Consider the following 21571-nt stretch of genomic DNA (forward strand, 5'->3'; position numbering starts at 1 on the left):
TTCAGCTATTTAAAATTTAAGGCTTATTGTTATTTTTCTTTTTTTCTTAAAAATTTGGCAACATTTACTCTTAAATTTATCTTTCAAGCTCAAACATTGCGGCCTTCTGCCTTTAAAAGATTATGGTAATATATTTTAAAATTTTGAAACTTAATTGCGGCTTTCAGCCATTGGTATTGCACCTTGCATATGTTTGTTCTATCTACCTTGCTGTGATGTTCTTTCGATTATTTTATTTGCCTTTTAATTGCATTTTTATCTTGTTGATTTTTAAGATTTCTTGTTTTTAAACATTCTGGCCTTCTGCCTTTAAAAGTCTATGGCAATATATTCTAAAATTTTGAAACCTAATTGTGGCCTTCAGCTTTTGGTATTGCACCTTGCGTATATTTGTTCTATCTACCTTGCTGTGATGGTTTTTGATTATTTTATTGCTAACTTAATTGGATTTTTATCTTTTTGATTTGTTAAGTTTTCTTGTTTGGAGGCCTTCAGCCATGAAAGAGGTGCATTCAGTAAAGGTCCGGCTATGTGGCACTTTGGTTGTAAAGGTCTTATTAAATTATAAAAAAATTCAATTAGAAGGTGAAACTGACCCCAACCTTATTTGGCCCTTTCCACAATCCTAATTACCTGTTCTGTCCAGCGGGTTTAGCAGGCGTATCAGTGGGTTATGATAATTTTAGTAAGGCGTATGGGGAATGAGGTAGTGGGTTTGGAGTCTGAAGGATGTTGGGGTCAATAGCAGTAAGACCATGGGCATGAGGGATGTTGGTGTATAGGGAGGTGGTGTCAACAGTGATGAGCAGGGATCTAGGGGCTAAAGGGTTGAGGATGGTGGAGAGTTTGTGAAGAAGTGGTTGGCGCATTTGATGTGGGAGGCTAGATTATGGGCAATTGGAGGTGTTGGTCAATGAGGGCCAAAATCCTTTCAGTGGGGGCACAATAACCAGCCAAAATGGAGTGTCCAGGATTGTTGAGTTTGTGGATATCTGGGAGTATGTAGAAGGTGGGTGTGTGGGGTGTCATAGGGTTGAGGAAGGAAATGGATTCAGGGGAGATGTTCTGGGAAGGGCCTAAGGCTTTAAGCAGGGATTGGAGTTTGTGTTGGACTTCTGGGATGGGATCACTCTGGCAGAGTTTATAGGTGGAGAAGTCAGATAATTGGCTGAGGTCTTCTGCCAAGTAGCCATTGCACTTCATAACAGCAGTGGTGGAACATTTATCTGCAGGTAGGGTTAGCAGTTGTTTTGAAGTTGTGTATGGCTGTTCTTTCTTCTAAAGAAAGGTTGGTGTTCTGAGGAAGGAACCTGGGGAAGGATGGTGAGGTTCAGTTGGAGGTAAGGAATTCCTGGAAGGTGACCAGCAGATGGTTAGGTAAGAGGGGGAGGCATGGTTCAATGTTGGAATAAGGATGATTTTGGTTGGAGGGACTGGTGGCAAAGAAGTGCTTCCATTGCAGGGATCCAAAGAAGGAGAGTAGGTCTTTGGCAAGTCGAGCATGGTTAAATTTGGGTGTAGGGCAAGAGGTGAGGCCTCTGTATAGGGTTGAAACTTCTGTGGAGCTGAGGGCTTTGGTGGAAAGGTTAACCACAGTGTTTCAGAAATGTTTTGGCTCTGAATTGGGTGTAGAGTTGGTACAGAGTTTTGGGGGATGTGGTAAGTTGAAAAAGTCAGCTAGGCAGGATTTAGCTGCTATGTGGGGTGGACGAGAAGGAACACTGCAGGTATCATATGGGTTGTATGGTGGTACCCCAAGGCAACGGTAGGATGTCAGCAGGTGAGATTACTTATGGAGGTGGTGTCTGGAATGCTCCTCCAGGTGCTGGAGAGCAAGGGATTAAGTTTCAGAGGTGTGATGTATGGAGTAAGGATGGCAGAGTAGTAGTATCATGCAGAAGGAGCAGAGATGGTCCTGGGATACCTGTGATATGGAGATGTGTTTTTGCAGCATTAGATTTGTGAGGGTCAGGGAGTGGTGGAATCTGAAAAGGTGTAGCTCATTGTGAAACGAGGGGTGGGATCCAAGGAAAGGAATCTTTACAGTTGGGCCGTTTGAGGGGATTCCATGATTTAGGCAGCATGTGAGAAACAGGCTGTGGGACTGGGTTTTAGCCAGGAAGAAGTGGTGCACAAAGATGTAGCAAGGATCCATTGAGGCAGGAATGGTGAAAGGAAATGGGAATGATGCATAAATGGGAAAAATAGGTGTTGTTTGTTGTGAGAGGAGGTGGATAAGCAAAAAGATGGGTAAAGTTGTATAAAAATACATAAAAACATGCAGAAACATGCACAGATGTGCAAAATACATACAGATATAGAATGAAATTTTCACTCTACAGCGGAGTGTGGGCTGATATGAAACTTCCTGGCAGATTAAAACTGTGTGCCGGACCGAGACTCGAACTCAGGACCTTTGCCTTTCGCAGGCAAGTGCTCTACCAACTGAGCTACCCAAGCATGACTCTCACTCCGTTCTCACAGCTTTAATTCCACCGGTACCTCATCTCCTACCTTCCAAACTTGCAGGAGAGCTTCTGTGAAGTTTGGAAGGTAGGAGATGAGGTACTGACAGAATTAAAGCTGTGAGGACAGGGCGTGAGTTGTGCTTGGGTAGCTCAGTTGGTAGAGCACTTGCCCGCGAAAGGCAAAGGTCCCGAGTTTGAATCTCGGTCCGGCACACAGTTTTAATCTGCCAGGAAGTTTCACATACAGATATGTTAAAATTTGCATAAATGTGTAAAAATATGTGGTGGGAGGATTGGGGGTGTGAGAGGAAATAGCATGTGAGATTCATTTGCGGACTAGGCCTGGGGGATGGTGCTTGTCTGTGAAGGCCTTTGTGAGACCCTCAGACTCAGCAAAGACGTTTTTGTCAATTGCAGATACACTGTCCACAGGTGGCCAGGCTGTAGGGCAGGTATTTGTTGGTGTGAAAAGGATGACAGCTGCCAAAATGTTGGTAGCTGGTGGGTTTAATGTGGAGAGAGGTGTGGATGGAGACATCAGGAGGAGGAGGTCAACATCTAGGAGAATGACATTCTTGTTGACTAGGACCACATGAAGCAAATGGGGGAAGTGTCAAGATTATGAAGGAAAGAAGTCCGTATCATGGAGATATCATCAGTGAACCTGAATCAGACGAGGGGTTAGGAGTTTTTGGATGGCTAGCAAGGTCTCCCCTATATGGCCCATAAAAAGGTTGGCATAGGAAGGTGTCATGTGGGTGCCCATTGCCGTGCTGCAGATTTGTTTATATACCTCCCCTTCAGATGAGAAGTAATTGTGAGTTAGGATAAAGGTAACAAGGTATATGAGGAATGAGGTAGTGGATTTGTAGTCTGAAGAACTTTGGGAAAGGTAGCAGTAAGAACCTGAGAACCAACCACAAAGGGGTATCCCCTTCCTCATCCAGTATCATCCTGGACTGGAATAACTAAACCATATCCTTTGCCAGGGCTCTGATTACTTATTATCCTGCCCTGAAATGAGGGACATCCTACCCAAGATACTTCCTGCCCCTAATAAGGTGGTGTTCTTTTGCCTACCCAGCCTCCATAACATTCTAGTCTATCTCAGTGTCACTCGCAATCCCAACCTCTTGCCACAAGGATCATACCCCTGTGGAAGACCCAGGTGCAAAACCAGCCCAGTCCACCCACCCAGCACTTCCTACTCCAGTCCTGTCTCAGGTTCATCCTACCCCATCAGGGGTCAGGCCACCTGTGGAAGCACAAATGTCATTTACCAATGCTGCTGAAGGTTTATCCTACCCTGTAAGGGGTCGGGCCACCTATGAAAGCACACATGTCATGTACCAGCTCTGCTGCAATCATTGCACAGCTTCAACCAGCCAAATGTGGCCAATGACTGCTTCACTATCTGAGCCATCTGGATCCTTCCCTTCACCACCAGCTTTTCTGAACTGCACAGATGGTAGTTATTCGTACAACACATTCTCCATTCCTGTAATTATCCTGCCTCAACTTACAGTAACATACTGCCCCACACCCTCCACCCAACAGTTTCCAGCCTATCTATCCTATTATCTCCTCCCCATTCTCATCTCCCACCCTGTTTATTTGTAGCCTTCTGCCAACAGATCCACCTGTCTTTCCCCACTCCTCTTGTTTCTTGCTCCTTTTTTCCCCACCTCCCCACCCCACAACCTCCTGATGCTGTGCCTATTGGCAGTCTAGTCCCTGCACACTCCACCAGACAGTGTACATCTCTCTTCCCAACTGCACACTACTATCCCTTCCACTTCCCCGTCCCCTCCAGATTGCTGCTTGCATCCACATGATAGTTTCATTCTGGCCTGAGATGCTGAAGTTGGCAGTTGTGTGTACATGATGTGTGCTTGCTTGTGTGTGTGTGTGTGTGTGTGTGTGAATGGTGTGTATCTCATACTGATGAAGGCTGTAACCAAAAGCTTTATGTAAGTGTCTTTTAATTGTGCCTGTCAGCAAATTGATGTGTCTTCTTCACAATAAGTAGCAAACTGTCTGTTCCTACATTGTTGTTTATTAAATCTTCCCTCTCTTAATATAAAACTGAAGCCACCTGCTTGCTTCTGTTTGTACATCCAGACTAGTCTGAGGAACTACTTAGAGATTGTGATATGGTCTTGGAAATGAAAAGAGTGACTGCCAAAGTCATTCCTCAGCTGTTGACTGCTGAATGTTGTTAACACAGGGAAGCATGCTATGTTTTGAAATTAGTGATCTAAAATGGTTGAAGCATTTTCTCTAAGTCATCAGAGTTGATGGACCATGGCGCTATGGTTACAACCTTGAAACGATCCAGCAGTCAAGCCAGTGAAAGGCTCAAGTTCACCTTGCTGCTGTAAAGCTTGTCAAATTTTAAAACAATTCTGATTACTTTGTTTGATGCAAGAGGAGTCATCTACCCACAGTTCGTTTCACAGGCTCTGATAATTAACCAGGCTTTCTACCTAGAAGTTTTGAAAACACTGTATAACAATTTGTAGAAGAAGAGACTTGATTTGTGGCAGCCGGATCACTGGTTTTTCTATTCTTATAATGCTCCTATCAACATAGACCTGTCTGCATGTCACTTTTGACCACAAATGGTATGTCTCCTGTGCCTGACACCCCGTATTCACCCAGTCTTGGATCTCGGAATCTTTTTTTATTTTTCCCAAATTAAAAGTGACATGAAAGGAAAATGTTTTGTCAACATTGCCGTGGTGAAGAAAAAAACCAATGGAGACACTGTTGAGCATCACCAAAGATGAATTGTACAAATATTTCAGACAATGGACTAAAAGATTGGATACATGCTTTAGTATCAGCGGAAGGTGCTTTGAAGGGGATTGAAGGATTTTTTGTTTACCTCCTCATATAATTCTGTAGAATGTCGTCTTTAGATCAGCAGTCAGCAGAGTTTGCCTTTAATATGTACAGTTCTTTTGAAATGTTTTCACTATTCTAAACATGTTACAATAATTGTAAAACATTTCAGTCCATGCTACACTTTTGTGCAGTGAAATCAGCACACGCCCTTCATGGATGTATAAAGCTATCAATTCAATAGAATCATCTGAAATGCAAATCATATATTTCAGTCCCTTTAGAGACATCTCAAATAGCAAACACTGATGTACAAAGTGTGTTCAAAAAGTAAGGTGACTTTATATTTTTATGAAAAATATTTATTTATTCATCAATATTCATGTTGTCCCCTTCAAAGTAATCCCGCTCAAATACAATACACTTGTGCCAATGCTTCTTCCAATCCTCGAAGCACTTCTTATAAGCACTTTTTGGTACAGCCGTGAGTATTTCCAGCGATGCAGTTTTTGTTTCTTCAATTGTTGACAGTCTTCATCTTTTTGTTGGTCTCTTCAGTTTTGGGAGCATGAAAAAGTCGCAGAGGCTAAATCCAGTAAATATGATGGCTGAGGCATGATTGTTGTGTTGTTTCTGGCCAAAAAATCTCTCACAAGCAACAATGAACGAGCAGGTGCATGGTTAGTTGCAAAAGCCATGAATTGTTTTTCCACAATTCCAGTTGTGTTTTGCACATTGCTCCATGAAAATGGTGTTAACATCGAGGTAATACTCCTTATTGACTGTATGACCTTGAGGCAAAAATTGATGATGCACTACACCAGGGTAATTGAAAAAAACAGTGAGCAAAACTTTGACATTCGATTGAGCTTGGCATGCATTTTTTTCAATCTTGGCTCTCCAGGATGCTACCATTAGGATGATTCGGCTTTGGTTTCAACATCATAACCATAAATCCATGTTTCGTCACCAGTTATGACCCTTTTGAGCAAATCAGGATCATCATTGACATTATTCAAGGGCTCCTGAGTGGTGCTCATGTGATGGTTCTTCTCATCAAAATTGAGAGGTTTTGGTACAAACTTCGCTGACACACATCTCATGCCCAAAACACCTAAAAAAATTGCATGACACGAACTGACCAAGATGATAACATCCTCAGCAACTTCTGTACAGTAATTTGCCATTTTTCGAAAACAATTTTCTTCACAGCTCCGACATTATCATCTGTTGTTGATGTGTTGGAGCATCCAGAGTGAGGTTCATCACTGGCATCTTCTCAGCCATCTTGAAGAGCTTGTACCACTAGTAAACATTTTTTTTTACTTAGAGCAGACTCACCATATGCCACCATCAACATTTCAAGTGTTTTAGGGCAATTGGTTCCATTTTTCGCACAAAATTTGATGCAAATTCTTTGCTCCATTTTTTATAACAATCAAAAATTGCCAAGCACACTAAAACATGTCTAACCTTTCTATCTGTCCAAAACAAACAAAGTATGCTGTACACTTGAAATTGTGAACATATGTTCAGGACAACTGTACCAACATAAAAAAGATCAATAATCAAATTATGTTGTATGCACAATTTGAAAAGTAATCTTACTTTTTGAACAGCCCTCGTACATTTGATTCACCTTGCAATTCCGTTGCAGCTGTAACACCTCTTTCCCACCTGTTTATTATTTCCAGAATTGTTGTCAACCTGATGTTCTCATGCTCTAGGATTTTTGTATCATGGAGAAAATATCAAATCTATCTTTTCTTTTCTTTTTTAATATTAATTAAAAAAACATGCTAACTTCTAGAAAAGAATCAAAAATCTGTCCTTCACCTTCAATAATCTTTTGGTTTAATCCTCATTTGTACCTCAGATAAGGCATCAGGGACATGACACTGCGAAAAAAAAGCCTCAATCAAATCATTGTACACAGAAAACCCACTTTGTGAGGTGACTATGCAAACATTAAAGAAGGAATGGCACATGAGGAGTGGAATAGGCTGGACTGCAGTAGTAGGCAGCTGGTGTCAGCGCATGAGGTGCTGCCAGCAGATGGCAAAGGGTGGCAGCAGATAGATAGAGACAGCAAGCACAGTCACTGATCCCTTCTTGTAGGTGGAGAAATGCACATCATCCTTAGAAACTGGCTCTCACTCCATGGTCACTCACAGGCACCTGTTCTGTGTGACTTGTAAACAGGTAGTCTCAAGAGCCCACTAAAAAAACCGTAGAACTTCCCCTCATGTCAAATATGTTGCATGCAAACCAATTGGTCTACTTGCACTTAACCTTAGTGATTCTTATAATGTGAATAAGAAACTTTCCCTTTTGTAGTAGTCTCTCAACTGGTGCCTGAGAAAGTGATATTGTCGATTAACAAATTCTTGTTTACTCATTAGCAAGATCAGTTATCACTTATAATTTTCCATAAAATTCAATTAAATGTTTTTCTCTCTTTATGTTGTATTTATCAAATGAATTTGGTGTCCAACATAAAGGATATCAGGAAGCGAGCCCCCTATCACAAAAAATTAGTTGCTGTATTTAGGGGATGTGCTTGCACACTTGCAACCAGTCTCATCACTGGGCTAACTGAGTTAGAATACAAATAACAGTTCTTAAATTTTTGTTTCACTACTAACAGTATCACATGCTTTCTGGACACAGCCTTTTCTATGACACCAAGATTTGGTTACTGATCTCATTCTTGTGTGACATCTACTCATAATGTAAAATAAAAAACTTGTGCTTCAACAACAAGGGATTTCTATTCTGTTTTAAAGTAGTATGTGCCTGAAAATTATTAACACAGGAAAGACAGAGGAAATAAAAGTGCATAAATGCTATTCACCAATTTTCACATTCCTGAAAAGGAATTGCACCAGAAACAAATAGATCTTTCCTAGAAATGAAAAATGAAAAAGAGTGACTGTATCCAGTCCAAAATAATTAATGCTGGTGGGATATTGATTGCTAAAAAAGTATATATTTTAATTAATTATTTATAATATATTTCTAATGTGACAGGTGTTTTTAATTGGAAGTGCCTTTTGTCATAAATGAGAAGGCATTGGTTTGCAGGTGACAATGATAGGGAGCCTAAGCTATAAAAAATTGACAAGTATATAACTGAAACAGATGTTCCTGTGTTGGCTTGAATTTCCATGTATCTCTGCCAAATTTATTTTTAAGTTAAAAGCTTCCACTGCAGTGGAATCCCTGGGTTATACAGCACAGGATTCCTCATAACCAAGTCGACCTGATCATCCTCAATGTTGGGTCACCTGTGTGTGTATAAATCGTACCAGAGACTGATGGTGTAGACTCACAATTCTAAAAGCACTTTTGAAGTGACCTAGAAACTGGAGGTTATTCACATTTTAAGTACATGGGCATTTTCTGAAAATTGACTAATTGTGCTATTTCAAATGCATGCACATCTGCTCACAAAAGTTCCCACTTTCTTCTCAGTTTTTGTAAATTAGTAACCCATTAATGATGGTATCAATAATGTTGTAGTCTAGTGTCTAAAATATGACATTTTTTAAAAGAATAGATTCATGTACTGTCACACATTTCCTTGAGAGATAAAACTGCAGGTTTAGACAATGCACATAACTTCCATAGCAAAAAGAGATATCAGATGTGGCTCAAGAATGAAATACAAAGTATTGTGAATTTCCATTCAATACTTGAAATACTTTGGAGTGTTGTTGCATCCAAAGCTCACTCTTATTTCATGTCATCAAAACTAACAAAACTGGTTAGCTAAGGGAACACTTGGTGGAGGAATCACAGGTATTTCTGGTTTTGTTGTAACAGAAACTAAAATTGCTGTTTTTGTGACATTTTGTCTATTGCTGCTGAAGGAGTTGTAGAGGTCCTGGACCCATTGAACTATAACAAATGACCTAAATAAATTCTCATTGCTATTATCGTATCCAGTAAATTATCCTGGATGGCGAGTAATCATCAAAGGCAATGGTATCATCAGGACTGCCCCAGAGAAGTTTATTAGGATCGCTCTTCTACTCTATATACGTAAACAAATTGATGGATAGGATCAACAGCAATGTGTTCTTTTACTGTTTGTTGGTAACGTGTGAGTGTATAGGAAATCGTTGTCATTGAGTGATATAAGATGACTAAGATGGAATTTCTAATTGACGGTAAGCAGCTTTCTCTAAATGTAGAAAAATGCACTATGATTAAATATCTGTTTGTAACATTGCAAAGTGATATGAAATGAAATGAAAATATAAGTTCAGTAGTAAGGAAGGCAAATGGTAGGTAGACTGTGGCCTATTGGGAGAAATTTTGGGAAATGCAGCTTATCTGTGACCACTCTTGGATATTGCTTGAGAGTTTGGGATCCCCATACGGTTGGCTTAAAGGAAGACAGCTAGGAAATTCAGAGGCATGCTAGATTCATTATCAGCAGGTGAGATCAACTGCTTCGGGAACTCAAAATGAGAATCTCTGGAGGAAAAACAACTTTTTTTCATGAAAAACTATTGAGAATATTTAGAGAACCAGTATTTGCAACTGATTGCAGAAGGATTCTACTATCACCAATGCACATTTAGTACTAGGATCACAAAGGCAATAATAGCAACTATGGTTTGTATATGGAGGCATGCAGACAACTGTTTCATATGCACTCCATTTGCAAGTGTAACAGGAAAGGGAATGACCAGCCATGGTACAAGGTATGTTTTGCCATGTGCCATGGTTCATAGAGTACATATGTAGAAGTACATTGTGTCAGCATTAGACAGAGATATATTTCACCCCACCTTACATGCACATTAGACTCAAATACACAGGTAATGGGATTGAGCATCACTGACTGCCGTTAGCCGGAGTAGCACATTACACCATGCAAATAAATTTCAGGAAGTAAGCTCACACTCAAAAAAATTATGAATCATTAGCAGATTGCTACAAGCAAAATCTTTGCTCAAGGCCAGCTTCAGTCCATAGTACACAGTTGACAAACATGCAGCAGCTAGTAAAGACTAGGAAATAAAGCTGTACCTCTGTGATAACCCAGCATTTAGGCACTGCATCAGGACACAGTAGTAGTCCAGGTTCCCATCTTTCATTGGTATTGCTATGTCCATGGTACCATCTGGATGTAGCACCCTATAGACAAATTTGTTTTGTCAGCCTGATGAAGTTCATTGTGGCATTCTGAGGGTGAGACATATTGCTTGATTTTCTCATTCAGCTCCTAGTGTATGCTGAGTGCACATGTGTGGAAGGGTCATACCTCCTATTTTATCAAAAGAGTAAAGATTCAGAATTGCACTGATGACACTTTTAGAAGCACCTACATTAAGAAAAAAATATATGTGCTAAAAGTTGGTTATTGAAACAAAATTAAATAGTGATCTGACATTATCGAAAGAACTACATGATGAAGCTTTTAGCAGTGATCCAGGAATGGGCTATTACAGTTTTATTGCACTGCTACATTTGGCAACTCCATTTATTGAGAAGCAGAACTGTGTCATGAAAGAAGCAGTTAATACTAGAGGAAGATTGGTTGCAACTTCATGGCTTCTGACTACTGGAAATGACTATGTTGATCCAAAATACAGCACTGCAATCATTGTGTAGGTACTTTCAGAAATAATCCCTGAAACTTGTAAGTATTTCTTCTGCTAATAAACATCGGTATTATTAAGTGTAAGCTGTGCCTTGTTCTCTGATATCTAAATAAGACACAAAGTGACTAGAAACTGGAACCAATTTAATCTACATCTGAGCCTGCATGGATACTCTGCAAATTACATTTAAGTGCCTGGCAGAGGGTTCATCGAACCACTTCCACAATAATTCTCTATCATTCCAATCTCATATGGCAAGCGGAAAAAACAAAGACCTATATCTCTCCGTGTGAGCTCTAATTTCCCTTATTTTATTTAGGTGGTCATTTCTCCCTATGTAGGATGGCATCAACAAAATATTTTCACATTTGGAGGAGAAAGTTGGTGATAGAAATTTCATGAGAAGATTCCACTGCGACAAAAAACACCTTTGTTTAATTATGTCCACCCCAAATCCTGTATCATTTCAGTGACACTTTCTCCCTTATTTTGTTATAATACAAAACATGCTGCCCTTCTTTTAACTTTCTAGATGTACTCTGTCAGTCCTATATGGTAAGGATCCCGCACCATGCAGCAGTATTCTAAAAGAGGATGGACAAGCACAGTGCGGGCAGTCTCTTTAGTAGATCTGTTACATTTTCTGTGTGTTCTACCAATAAAATGCAGTGTGTGGTTTGCCTTCCTCACAAAATTTTCTGTGTGTTCCTTCAACTGAAGTTGTTCATAAGTGTTATTCCTATGTACTTAGTTGAATTTACGGCCTCTAGATTTGACTGATTTCGTGTGTAACTGAAGTTTAATGAATTCCTTTTAGCACTCATGTGGATGAACACACACTTTTCATTATTTAGGGTCAATTGCCAATTTCTGCACAATACAGATATCTTTTCTAAATTGTTTTGCAAGTTGCTTTGAACTTCTGGTGACTTTACTAGTCGATAAATGACAGCATCATCTGCAAACAACCTAAGACAGCTGCTTAGATTGTCTACTACATCATTTTTATAGATAAGAAACAACAAAGGACCTTTAATACTACATTGGGGAACGCCAGAAATCTTTTCTGTTTTCCTTAGGGACTTTCCATCATTTACTATGAACTGTGTTATTTTAGACACAAAATCATGAATCCAGTCATGTAACTGAGACAATTTTCTATAAGCACGCAATTTCACTACAAGATGCTTGTGTTGTACAGTGTCAAAAGCCTTTTGGAAATCTAGAAATATGGAATAAATTTGAAATCCCTTTTCTGTAGCACTCAGCAATTTGTCTGTGTAAAGAGCTAGTTGTGTTTCACAAGAATGATGTTGACTGTGTGTTAATATACCATTCTATTCAAGGTAATTCATAATGTTCGTACACAATATATGTTCCAGAATTCTGCTGCATATCAACATTAATGATATGGGCCTGTAATTTATTGGATTACCCCTACTACCTTTCTCAAATATTTGTGTGACCTACACAACTTTTCAGTCTTTTGGTATGGATCTTTCATCGAGCAAATGGTTCTATACGTTTGTTGAGTACACAGCTATTGTATCAGCTACTCTGAATTGGTATACAGTCTGGACTGGAAGACTTGCTTTTGATCAGTGATTTAAGTTGCTTCACCACTATGAGGATATCTACTTCTACGTTACTCATGTTGGCAGCTGTTCTTGATTCAAATTCTGGACTATTTACTTCGTCTTCTTTGGTGAAGGAATTTTGGAAGGCTGGGTTTACTAACCCTGCTTTGGCAGCACTGTCTTTAATAGTATTTCTATTGCTACTATGCAGAGAAGGCATTGATTGTGCCTCGGCACTAGTAACTTCACATATGATCGGAATCTCTTTTGATTTTCTGTCAGGTTTCAAGAGAAAGTTTCATTGTGGAAACGATTACAAGCATCTTGCATTAAAGTCCACACTAAATTTTCAGCTTCTGTAAAAGGATGCCAATGTTGGAGATTTTGTGACCATTTAAATTTGGAATGCTTTTTTCGCTATTTCTGCAACAGTGTTCTGACCTATTTTGTGTACTAAGGAGGATCAGCTCCATTGTTTGTTAATTTACTCATTACAAATCTCTCAATTGCTGCCGACTCTATTTCTTTGAATTCAAGCCATGCCTGATCTACACTTACATTGTTAATTTGGAAAGAGTAGAGATTGTCTCTCAGGAAGAAGGCCAGTCAATTTTTATCTGCATTTTTGAATAGGTACATTTTTCATTTATTTTTGGAGGGTTTGGGAGTTACAATATTCAATTTTGCTACGACAACCCTATGCTCACTAATCTCTGTATTGTTATTAGCTCAGGATTATTTGTTGCTAAGAGGTTGTAATACCAAAACCCTTTTGGAATCCTGTATCCTCTTCCAGTTTCATTTCCACTTTCCCAAGTTCCAATATTTCTAGTCATCAAGAGACAGCTACTTTTGTTTTCAGGCTAAAAAGTTGTTTGAATCCATAATAGAAATATGACACGATGATTTTTCAGTCAGAATTAAGCATACCATACTTGTATTTTAATTGGTGTTGGTTAATGGAAAGATTAGATTAGATTAGATTAATACTAGTTCCATGGATCATGAATACGATATTTCGTAATGATGTGGAACGAGTCGAATTTTCCAATACATGACATAATTAGGTTAATTTAACAACATACTTAATTTAATATAACAACTTTATTTTTTTGTGTTTTTTTTTTATTTTTATTTTTTTATTTTTTTTAAATATTTTTTTTTTCTTAATTTATATCTAAAAATTCCTCTACGGAGTAGAAGGAGTTGTCATTCAGAAATTCTTTTAATTTCTTCTTAAATACTTGTTGGTTATCTGTCAGACTTTTGATACTATTTGGTAGGTGACCAAAGACTTTAGTGCCAGTATAATTCACCCCTTTCTGTGCCAAAGTTAGATTTAATCTTGAATAGTGAAGATCGTCCTTTCTCCTAGTATTGTAGTTATGCACACTGCTATTACTTTTGAATTGGGTTTGGTTGTTAATAACAAATTTCATAAGAGAGTATATATACTGAGAAGCTACTGTGAATATCCCTAGATCCTTAAATAAATGTCTGCAGGATGATCTTGGGTGGACTCCAGCTATTATTCTGATTACACGCTTCTGTGCAATAAATACTTTATTCCTCAGTGATGAATTACCCCAAAATATGATGCCATATGAAAGCAATGAGTGAAAATAGGCGTAGTAAGCTAATTTACTAAGATGTTTATCACCAAAATTTGCAATGACCCTTATTGCATAAGTAGCTGAACTCAAACGTTTCAGCAGATCATCAATGTGTTTCTTCCAATTTAATCTCTCATCAATGGACATACCTAAAAATTTGGAATATTCTACCTTAGCTATATGCTTCTGATTAAGGTCTATATTTATTAATGGCGTCATACCATTCACTGTACGGAACTGTATGTACTGTGTCTTATCAAAATTCAGTGAGAGTCCGTTTACAAGGAACCACTTAGTAATTTTCTGAAAGACAGTATTGACAATTTCATCAGTTAATTCTTGTTTCTCAGGTGTGATTACTATACTTGTATCATCAGCAAAGAGAACTAACTTTGCCTCTTCATGAATATAGAATGGCAAGTCATTAACATATAATAAGAACAACAAAGGACCCAAGACTGACCCTTGTGGAACCCCATACTTGATAGTTCCCCAGTTTGAGGAATGTGCTGATCTTTGCATGTTACGAGAACTACTTATTTCAACTTTCTGCACTCTTCCAGTTAGGTACGAATTAAACCATTTGTGCACTGTCCCACTCATGCCACAATACTTGAGCTTGTCTAGCAGAATTTCATGATTTACACAATCAAAAGCCTTTGAGAGATCAATGTAATTAGAACTATGTAGGAATGTATTCACCCCGTTCACCTGTAAATGATAGGATGATCATTTTTTAAGTAAGTAAAATGATATATGCAAATTAATGAAATATATTGTTGCAATGATAAAACATGTAATTTACAGTCTTAATAGAAACAGATTCTTTCCTGTGTTTGCATGAAATTATTCACTGTGTAATTTGGGAAGATGTATGTAAAATTTGCATTGTATAAATCTAAAAATTTAATATGTAACAAGGACAGTAATTGTTTAAGATCATATAAACAGGCGATTTGTATGCTGTCAGAGGTCAATCAGAGGTCAGTCTGAAGTCAGTCTTACGTCACTCGTGAGACACTGTTAAGTCAATTTTACCCATGTAGTTCACTGCTGAACATCTAGCATGCAAAATAAAACTCTTTGTGAACAAGAAATACAGGAGCTTATTTCTACCAATGCGTGACTCGTGTGGTGCTGCAGTAATGTTCAAGATAAACCTATGGATTAAGAAGCAGCGCCCCAGATTACACAAGATAGGTATTATTTATTTGGTGGAGGATATACATAATATGACATGACACATTGTTTTTCTTGTGTTAAGCAAAGACACATCCCAAACTTCACCACACAAAAATATTTTCACATTTTATTATAAGGTCAAGTGTGTTTCAACAACTGTTTACTATTCGCATGGGCTCAAGAACTAATTGCTTGAAATAATTTTCAGAGAATGCATTTAGCACAATTTCAGATGATGTTTTATGCCTACCTCCAGATTTAAACATGTATTTTTGCCAACATATCAAAGGTAAATTAAAGTCACCACCAACTATAATTGTATGAGCCAGGTACATGTTTGAACCTTTCAGCAGCTGTATCACTTGAATTGAGAGGTCAGTAAAAGGATTCAATTATTATTTTGCTCTAGTTACCAGTACTATGTCACAGGAACTATCTACTTCAATTTTGCAACAAGATGAACTACTTCTAACAGCAACAAACAAGCTCTGACAATTTACAACTGTTACACCGATGATTCCTGTATCTCTGTTCTTCCTGTGTTTGGCCTGTACCCTTTCAGACTAAAGCCCTTTTTGTGTTTTCCTGAGACCATCTAACATAAAAAACTGCACAGTCCATGCCACACAACCCCCGTTACCCATGTAGCTGCCTCTTGCCTGTAGTTGACTCCTGACCTATTCAGTGGCACTTGAAACCCAATCTGCAGCCTACATGCTCACATGCTCACAGAACCGTCTGAGCCTCTGATTCAGACCCTCCATTCAGCTCAGTACCAAAGGTCCACAATCAGTCCTGTTGACTATGCTGCAAATGCTGACCTCTGCTTTCATCTCACAAGCAAGACTGGCAGCCCTTACCACTTCTGTTAGCCACTCAAAACCAGGGGGAATCTGTTCTGATACAAAGCAACACATATCATTGGTACTGCAGTTGGCTGCACCCTGTGCCCTTCATGGCATCTGAAAGGAACCGTTCCACATCTGGAATGACTCCACCCAGTATGCACTTGGAGTGCCCATTGGCTTTCTTCCCCTTCTTGGCAGCCATGTCCCTAAGGGGCCTCATAATGCACCTAACATTGGAGCTCCCAACTACCAATAATCTCACTCTCTGTGATTGCCCACATCTTGTAGGCTGAGAGGTTTCCCCTGAAACAGGACAGGCGACTGCATCTGGCTGAGTGACAATGTCAGCCACAGACAGCACCTGGAACCTGTTCATCAGACTAACCGGGGAGCCCATGTGTGCAGCCCCCTGGGAAGTCTTTGTCTGCCTGCCATGCCCCGAGGCAACCTCCCACTTGACCACAGGAGAGGGGTCAACCTCAGTGCAAGCAGTAACTGGGCTGGCCACCAGTGAGACCTGATCAGAGGACTGAGACATGCTGGATGTCGGGCCCACAATAGTGATACCCAAAGCCATCACAACCTGGAGCTGAGAGCAAAGTATCACAAACTCAGCTCAGATCCACACACAACAATCACAGCACCTATCCGTACTACAGACTGTGGAAAACTGCGCTACTAAAGACAAATGGGTTATCGACATGTGTTGCAGAACTCAACTGTAGACCCTGATGAAAATGCAAGAACTGTGTCTAGTAAAGTAGATTAAATTGCAGAGATTCAAAAGCTGAACTACTGAAGCACTCAGGTGAGATGAAATAGTTTGCTCCTCGTTTGCAACTTGTAATATGTCACAAAACTGGTTTACTTTCCAACACAAATAAAAAGCAAGAACTGTGTCTATTAGATATTAAATTAACATGCAGAAACTCAAGAAACTAAACTATCAAAGCACACAGATGAAATCGTACAGTTCACTCCTGTTTAGGAACTCATAAAAGTCACAAAATCGGTTGCTTCCCTGTTGATGCTTCAGTCTCAGCTGGTTGCTGCTGTCTGACTCCACAACAAACATTCATATCCCTTCTTAGGTTTTCTGTCAGATACTATTGTCTAGCAATAAGACACCAGTTCAAAAAATTCTGGAACATTTGTAATTTCGTGCCAATGGTACATTGGAGCGAAATGCACTTGACATCCCTGCACATGCCTGTGTTTCATGTGTAACTGCCAAAAGTTTCATTGTTTACATCTTTTAGTTATTGTTCAGAGCTGTATTGAGTAGGATGTTGTGCCCCACAGTTTGTGAATTTCAAGATGGCAGAGTTTGATGAGCATTGCATCTGCATTAAATTTTGTGTGAAACTCAAGATAAAATTTACAGAAACACACCAAATGATGCAGGAAGCCTACAGGAATTTAACGATGATCCTCATTCAGGATGCCCTTAGATGTCTACTGACAATGCTCATGCCCTTAGATGTCTACTGACAATGCTCTTATCAGGAACGCCAAGAAAATTGTGTGTGCCAATTGAAGACAGACTGTTTGAGAGATTGCAGAAGAATGTATCATTTCAGTTGGATCATGTCATGAAATCCTCACACACCATCTTGGAATACATCTTGTTGCCACCAGTTTGTCCCCCGGCTCATTAGTCAAGACCAGAAAGACCTTCACCTTGCCATGTGTGAAGAGCGTTTGGATTGCATATATGAGACCAAGAAGTTCCTTAAGAGAGTTGTAACTGGTGATGAGATGTGGGTTTGCAGTTATGATGTTGAGACCAAGGTTCAATCTTCACAATGGGTCAGGAGAGGTTCTCCAAGACCAAAAAAGTTCATCAGTTCAGTTCAAATGTCAAAGCCGCACTGATAGTTTTCTTTGACTTTGAATGATTAGTTCACCATGAATTTGTGCCACAGGGACAAACTGTTAATTAATAGTACTTTCAGGATGTGTTTTGCTTTGCCTGCCAGAAAATGTGAGAAAGAAATGGCCTGAAATGTGGTGAGACAATTCATTACTCTTGCATGATGAAAATGCACCTGCATATTCATTCCTGAAGGTGTGCGACTATTGCGCAAAAATTAAATCACTGTGTTGTCTCATCCTCTGTACTCTCCAGACCAGACCCCTGCACATTTTTTTAATATTATTTTCAAAGTTGAAAAACCTATTGAAGGGCCAAAGATTTGCAATGATAGATGAGATAAAAGAAAATTTGCAGACGACACTTCGCATGATCCAGCAAGAAGCATACCAAGATTGTTTCTGGAAGTGGAAAAGCTGTTGGGAGCAGTGTATCAATTGTGGAGGAGAGTACTTTGAAGGACACCATGCACAATATACAGAAAGTGAGTGTAGATAAATTTTGTGGACAAAGTTCCGACATTTTTTGAACAGACCTTGTATTATCTAGCCGTAGACTCAAGGAGACATCAGACATTGTCATCCCCAAAACAAGAAAATTTATAACATTCAATTCTTTGTGACTACTTTTACAGTAACACTTGCTGCAGCCAACTACATTTTATAGAAGTTGTTATAATTTCAGGTAAGAGACCAATCGTTAGAAACAGATGTCTTCTACGAATTTCTACAAAACCTTCGGCAAGAAATTGGGTTCAACAACCTAACGGAAAGATCACAACAGCTCCTTATCCTTGACCATTCAAAGCGGAAAGAATTTGTGGAAGAACAGAAGAATTTGCCACCCAAAAAACAGGTAATCGTACAGACAGAAGGTTTATGTAATGACTGTTCACAGGTATTAAAGTGTATCTGTAAATAACTATTGATTTTTTTCAGACAGTGATAACATGTGTATCAACACTTAAAAAATCAATGACTGATGAAGATGCCATTTCCTGTATCGTATTTGGGACTGAAAGTGGTGAGATATACATCCTGGAATCAGAAGCTTTTGTGATTCTCCAAAAAGTAAGTGAATAACATTAGCAGAAAATGTATTTTTGTAAATAATTTAGCTGATTGTCACAAGAAAAGTTTCACTTTAAAGCATTTTCCTCATTTTTTGACTGCTTGTAGGCTTGTTTATCTTCATTAATGATTGTAATACTGTTTATAAAAAGAAACATAACTAAACTGATGGTCTAAGATGTTGAAAAAATTATTACCGGCAAGGAAATGATCTTTAAATATAAATCAAGAATTATCTCATTTAAAATCCTCAATTTCTTACTTTACGTATCATGGGTGCTTGTTGAGTTAAAATTCCAAGATCCTGAAAGAGGCCTCTGCAAAGTGTGTGGTTATCTACTTCACTCAATATTATTACTGTTCACTTCTGCTGAATGAATGATTTAATATTTTGATAGACTGCTCCTATTATATGAATTAATGAGTTAATCAAGCAATGGAAAATCCAGCATGGAATGTGTCAATTTAATGAGAAGGAAAGTTGCTACTCATAGAGTTGAGATGCTGAGTCGCAGATAGGCACAACAAAAGGACTCTCACAATTAAAGCTTTCGGCCATTAAGGCATTCGTCAACAATAGACACACATATGCACACACACACACACACACACACACACGCACACACGCACACACACACACACACACATACACACTCATGCAAACGCAACTCACACACACACAACTGCGGTCTTGGGCAACTGAAACGACACTGAAAGCAGTAGCACCAGTACATGATGGCAGCAGCAACTGTGTGGGGGTAAGGAGGAGGCTGAGGTGGGGAAGGGAAGGGATATTATGTTGGGGGTGGCAGACAGTGAAGTGCAGCAGGTTAGACAGAGGGCAGGGGAGAATTGGGGAGGGTGGAGGTGAAGTACCGGAAAAGAAGAGAAATAAAAAGACTGGGTGTGGTGGTGGAATGATGGCTGTGTAGTGCTGGAATGGGAACAGGAAAGAGGCTGGATGGGAGAGGACAGTGACTAATGAAGGTTGAGGCGAGGAGGGTTATGGGAACATAGGATGTATTGCAGGGAAAGTTCCCACCTGTGCAATTCAGAAAAGCTGGTGTTGGTGGGAAGGATCCATATGGCACAGGCTATGAAGTAGTCATTGAAATGAAGGATATCATGTTTTGCAGCATTTTTAGCAACGGGGTGGTACACTTGTCTCTTGGCCACAGTTTGTTGGTGGCCATTCATGTGGACAGACAGCTTGTTGGTTTTCATGCCTACAAAAAAATACAGCACAGTGGTTGCAGCTTAGCTTGTAGACCACATGACTGGTTTCACTGATAGGCCTGCCTTTCATGGGATAGGTGGTGTTGGTGACCAGACTGGAGCAGAGTAGGTGGTGGTGCAAGGATGTATGGGACAGGTCTTGCATCTAGGTCTATTACAGTGGTATTAGCCATGAGGTAAGTAAGGGTTTGGGAGCATGGTTTGCATAAGGATATACGAGTATATTGTGTAGGTTCGGTGGATGGTGGAATACCACTGTGAGAGAGGTGCAAAGGATAGTGGGCAGGACATTTCTCATTTCAGGACAGGACAAGAGGTATATGAAACCCTGGCCAAGTACATAATTCAGTTGCTCCAATCCTGGGTGGTACTGAGTTATGAGGGGAAAGCTCCTCTGGTATGAATTTATCACAGAATAGATTAAATTTTATGTCAGTGCTTGGTTCAATATAAATTTCATCCTAGGTTATTTACTGTAAGCTACTCTTAAAACCATTTGTTTTGGAGTCATTAATTATTCTAACTGATTTCCATTAAGGAGTATCAATACTCCTACTATTTAAGATACACAACACGTGATGCAATGTAGTACTCAGCAGCCTTGGGACTAGCATTTTATTACAAATAAATGCTTACATTTGTTTGTTAGCTAAAATTCAAACATTGGTATAATGCAGATACTTTTAACATGGCAAATTAGGTATACAATATTTTGAGCTATATTTGTGTCAAATACTGCTAGATGCCCTGACCTACCTCATTAAAAATACTCTGAAAACCACAAGAAGTAATTGTGCACTAGCAATTTCTGAATGTTTTGTATTGTGCATTGCTCATTGTTTTCTTTTCTTATTCAGAAATGAGTGAAGCGATTAATCTTAGTCCATCATGGATTTCAATTACAACCCTCACAACACTAGGTGGGATCACCAATTCCTGTGACAATGTATAAGTTTTACTTTTGCAGAACACAGTTGTAGGCTGCTACCCTGCAAGACGATGACATTGCTGAACTCCCCGCACCGCTCCTCTTCCCTCTGGTGGTCAAAATTGTAGTTTGTTTTTGCTCACTGCCAGCTGCCACTATATAATGTTGACACTCTGCTCTATAGTGGTTGGAAAACAAAATCTGTCATATTTTTTGACAGCACTGAAATTCTTCACCTAACTTTCGAATAGAGCTACTTTCTGTTCTACTTCTACATTAAGTGTCTAGTCAGCTCTCTCTGTAGCATTCTCAAGCAT

The 21571-nt window shown here is 39.3% G+C and overlaps 1 protein-coding gene across 1 annotated transcript in view; it reads left to right on the forward strand.

Moving 5' to 3' along the window:
- The window catches only part of LOC126474998 (Bardet-Biedl syndrome 1 protein homolog), a 142545-nt gene that overhangs the window by 68254 nt on the left and 52720 nt on the right, over positions 1-21571 (forward strand). Inside the window, exons 5-6 of the mRNA XM_050102537.1 lie at positions 18705-18875; positions 18959-19090. Coding sequence (XP_049958494.1) covers positions 18705-18875; positions 18959-19090 — 303 coding nt within the window. The remainder of the gene's footprint in view (positions 1-18704; positions 18876-18958; positions 19091-21571) is intronic.

The sequence above is a fragment of the Schistocerca serialis genome, chromosome 4 (genome assembly GCF_023864345.2).
Source record: "Schistocerca serialis cubense isolate TAMUIC-IGC-003099 chromosome 4, iqSchSeri2.2, whole genome shotgun sequence".
Lineage (NCBI taxonomy): Eukaryota > Metazoa > Arthropoda > Insecta > Orthoptera > Acrididae > Schistocerca > Schistocerca serialis.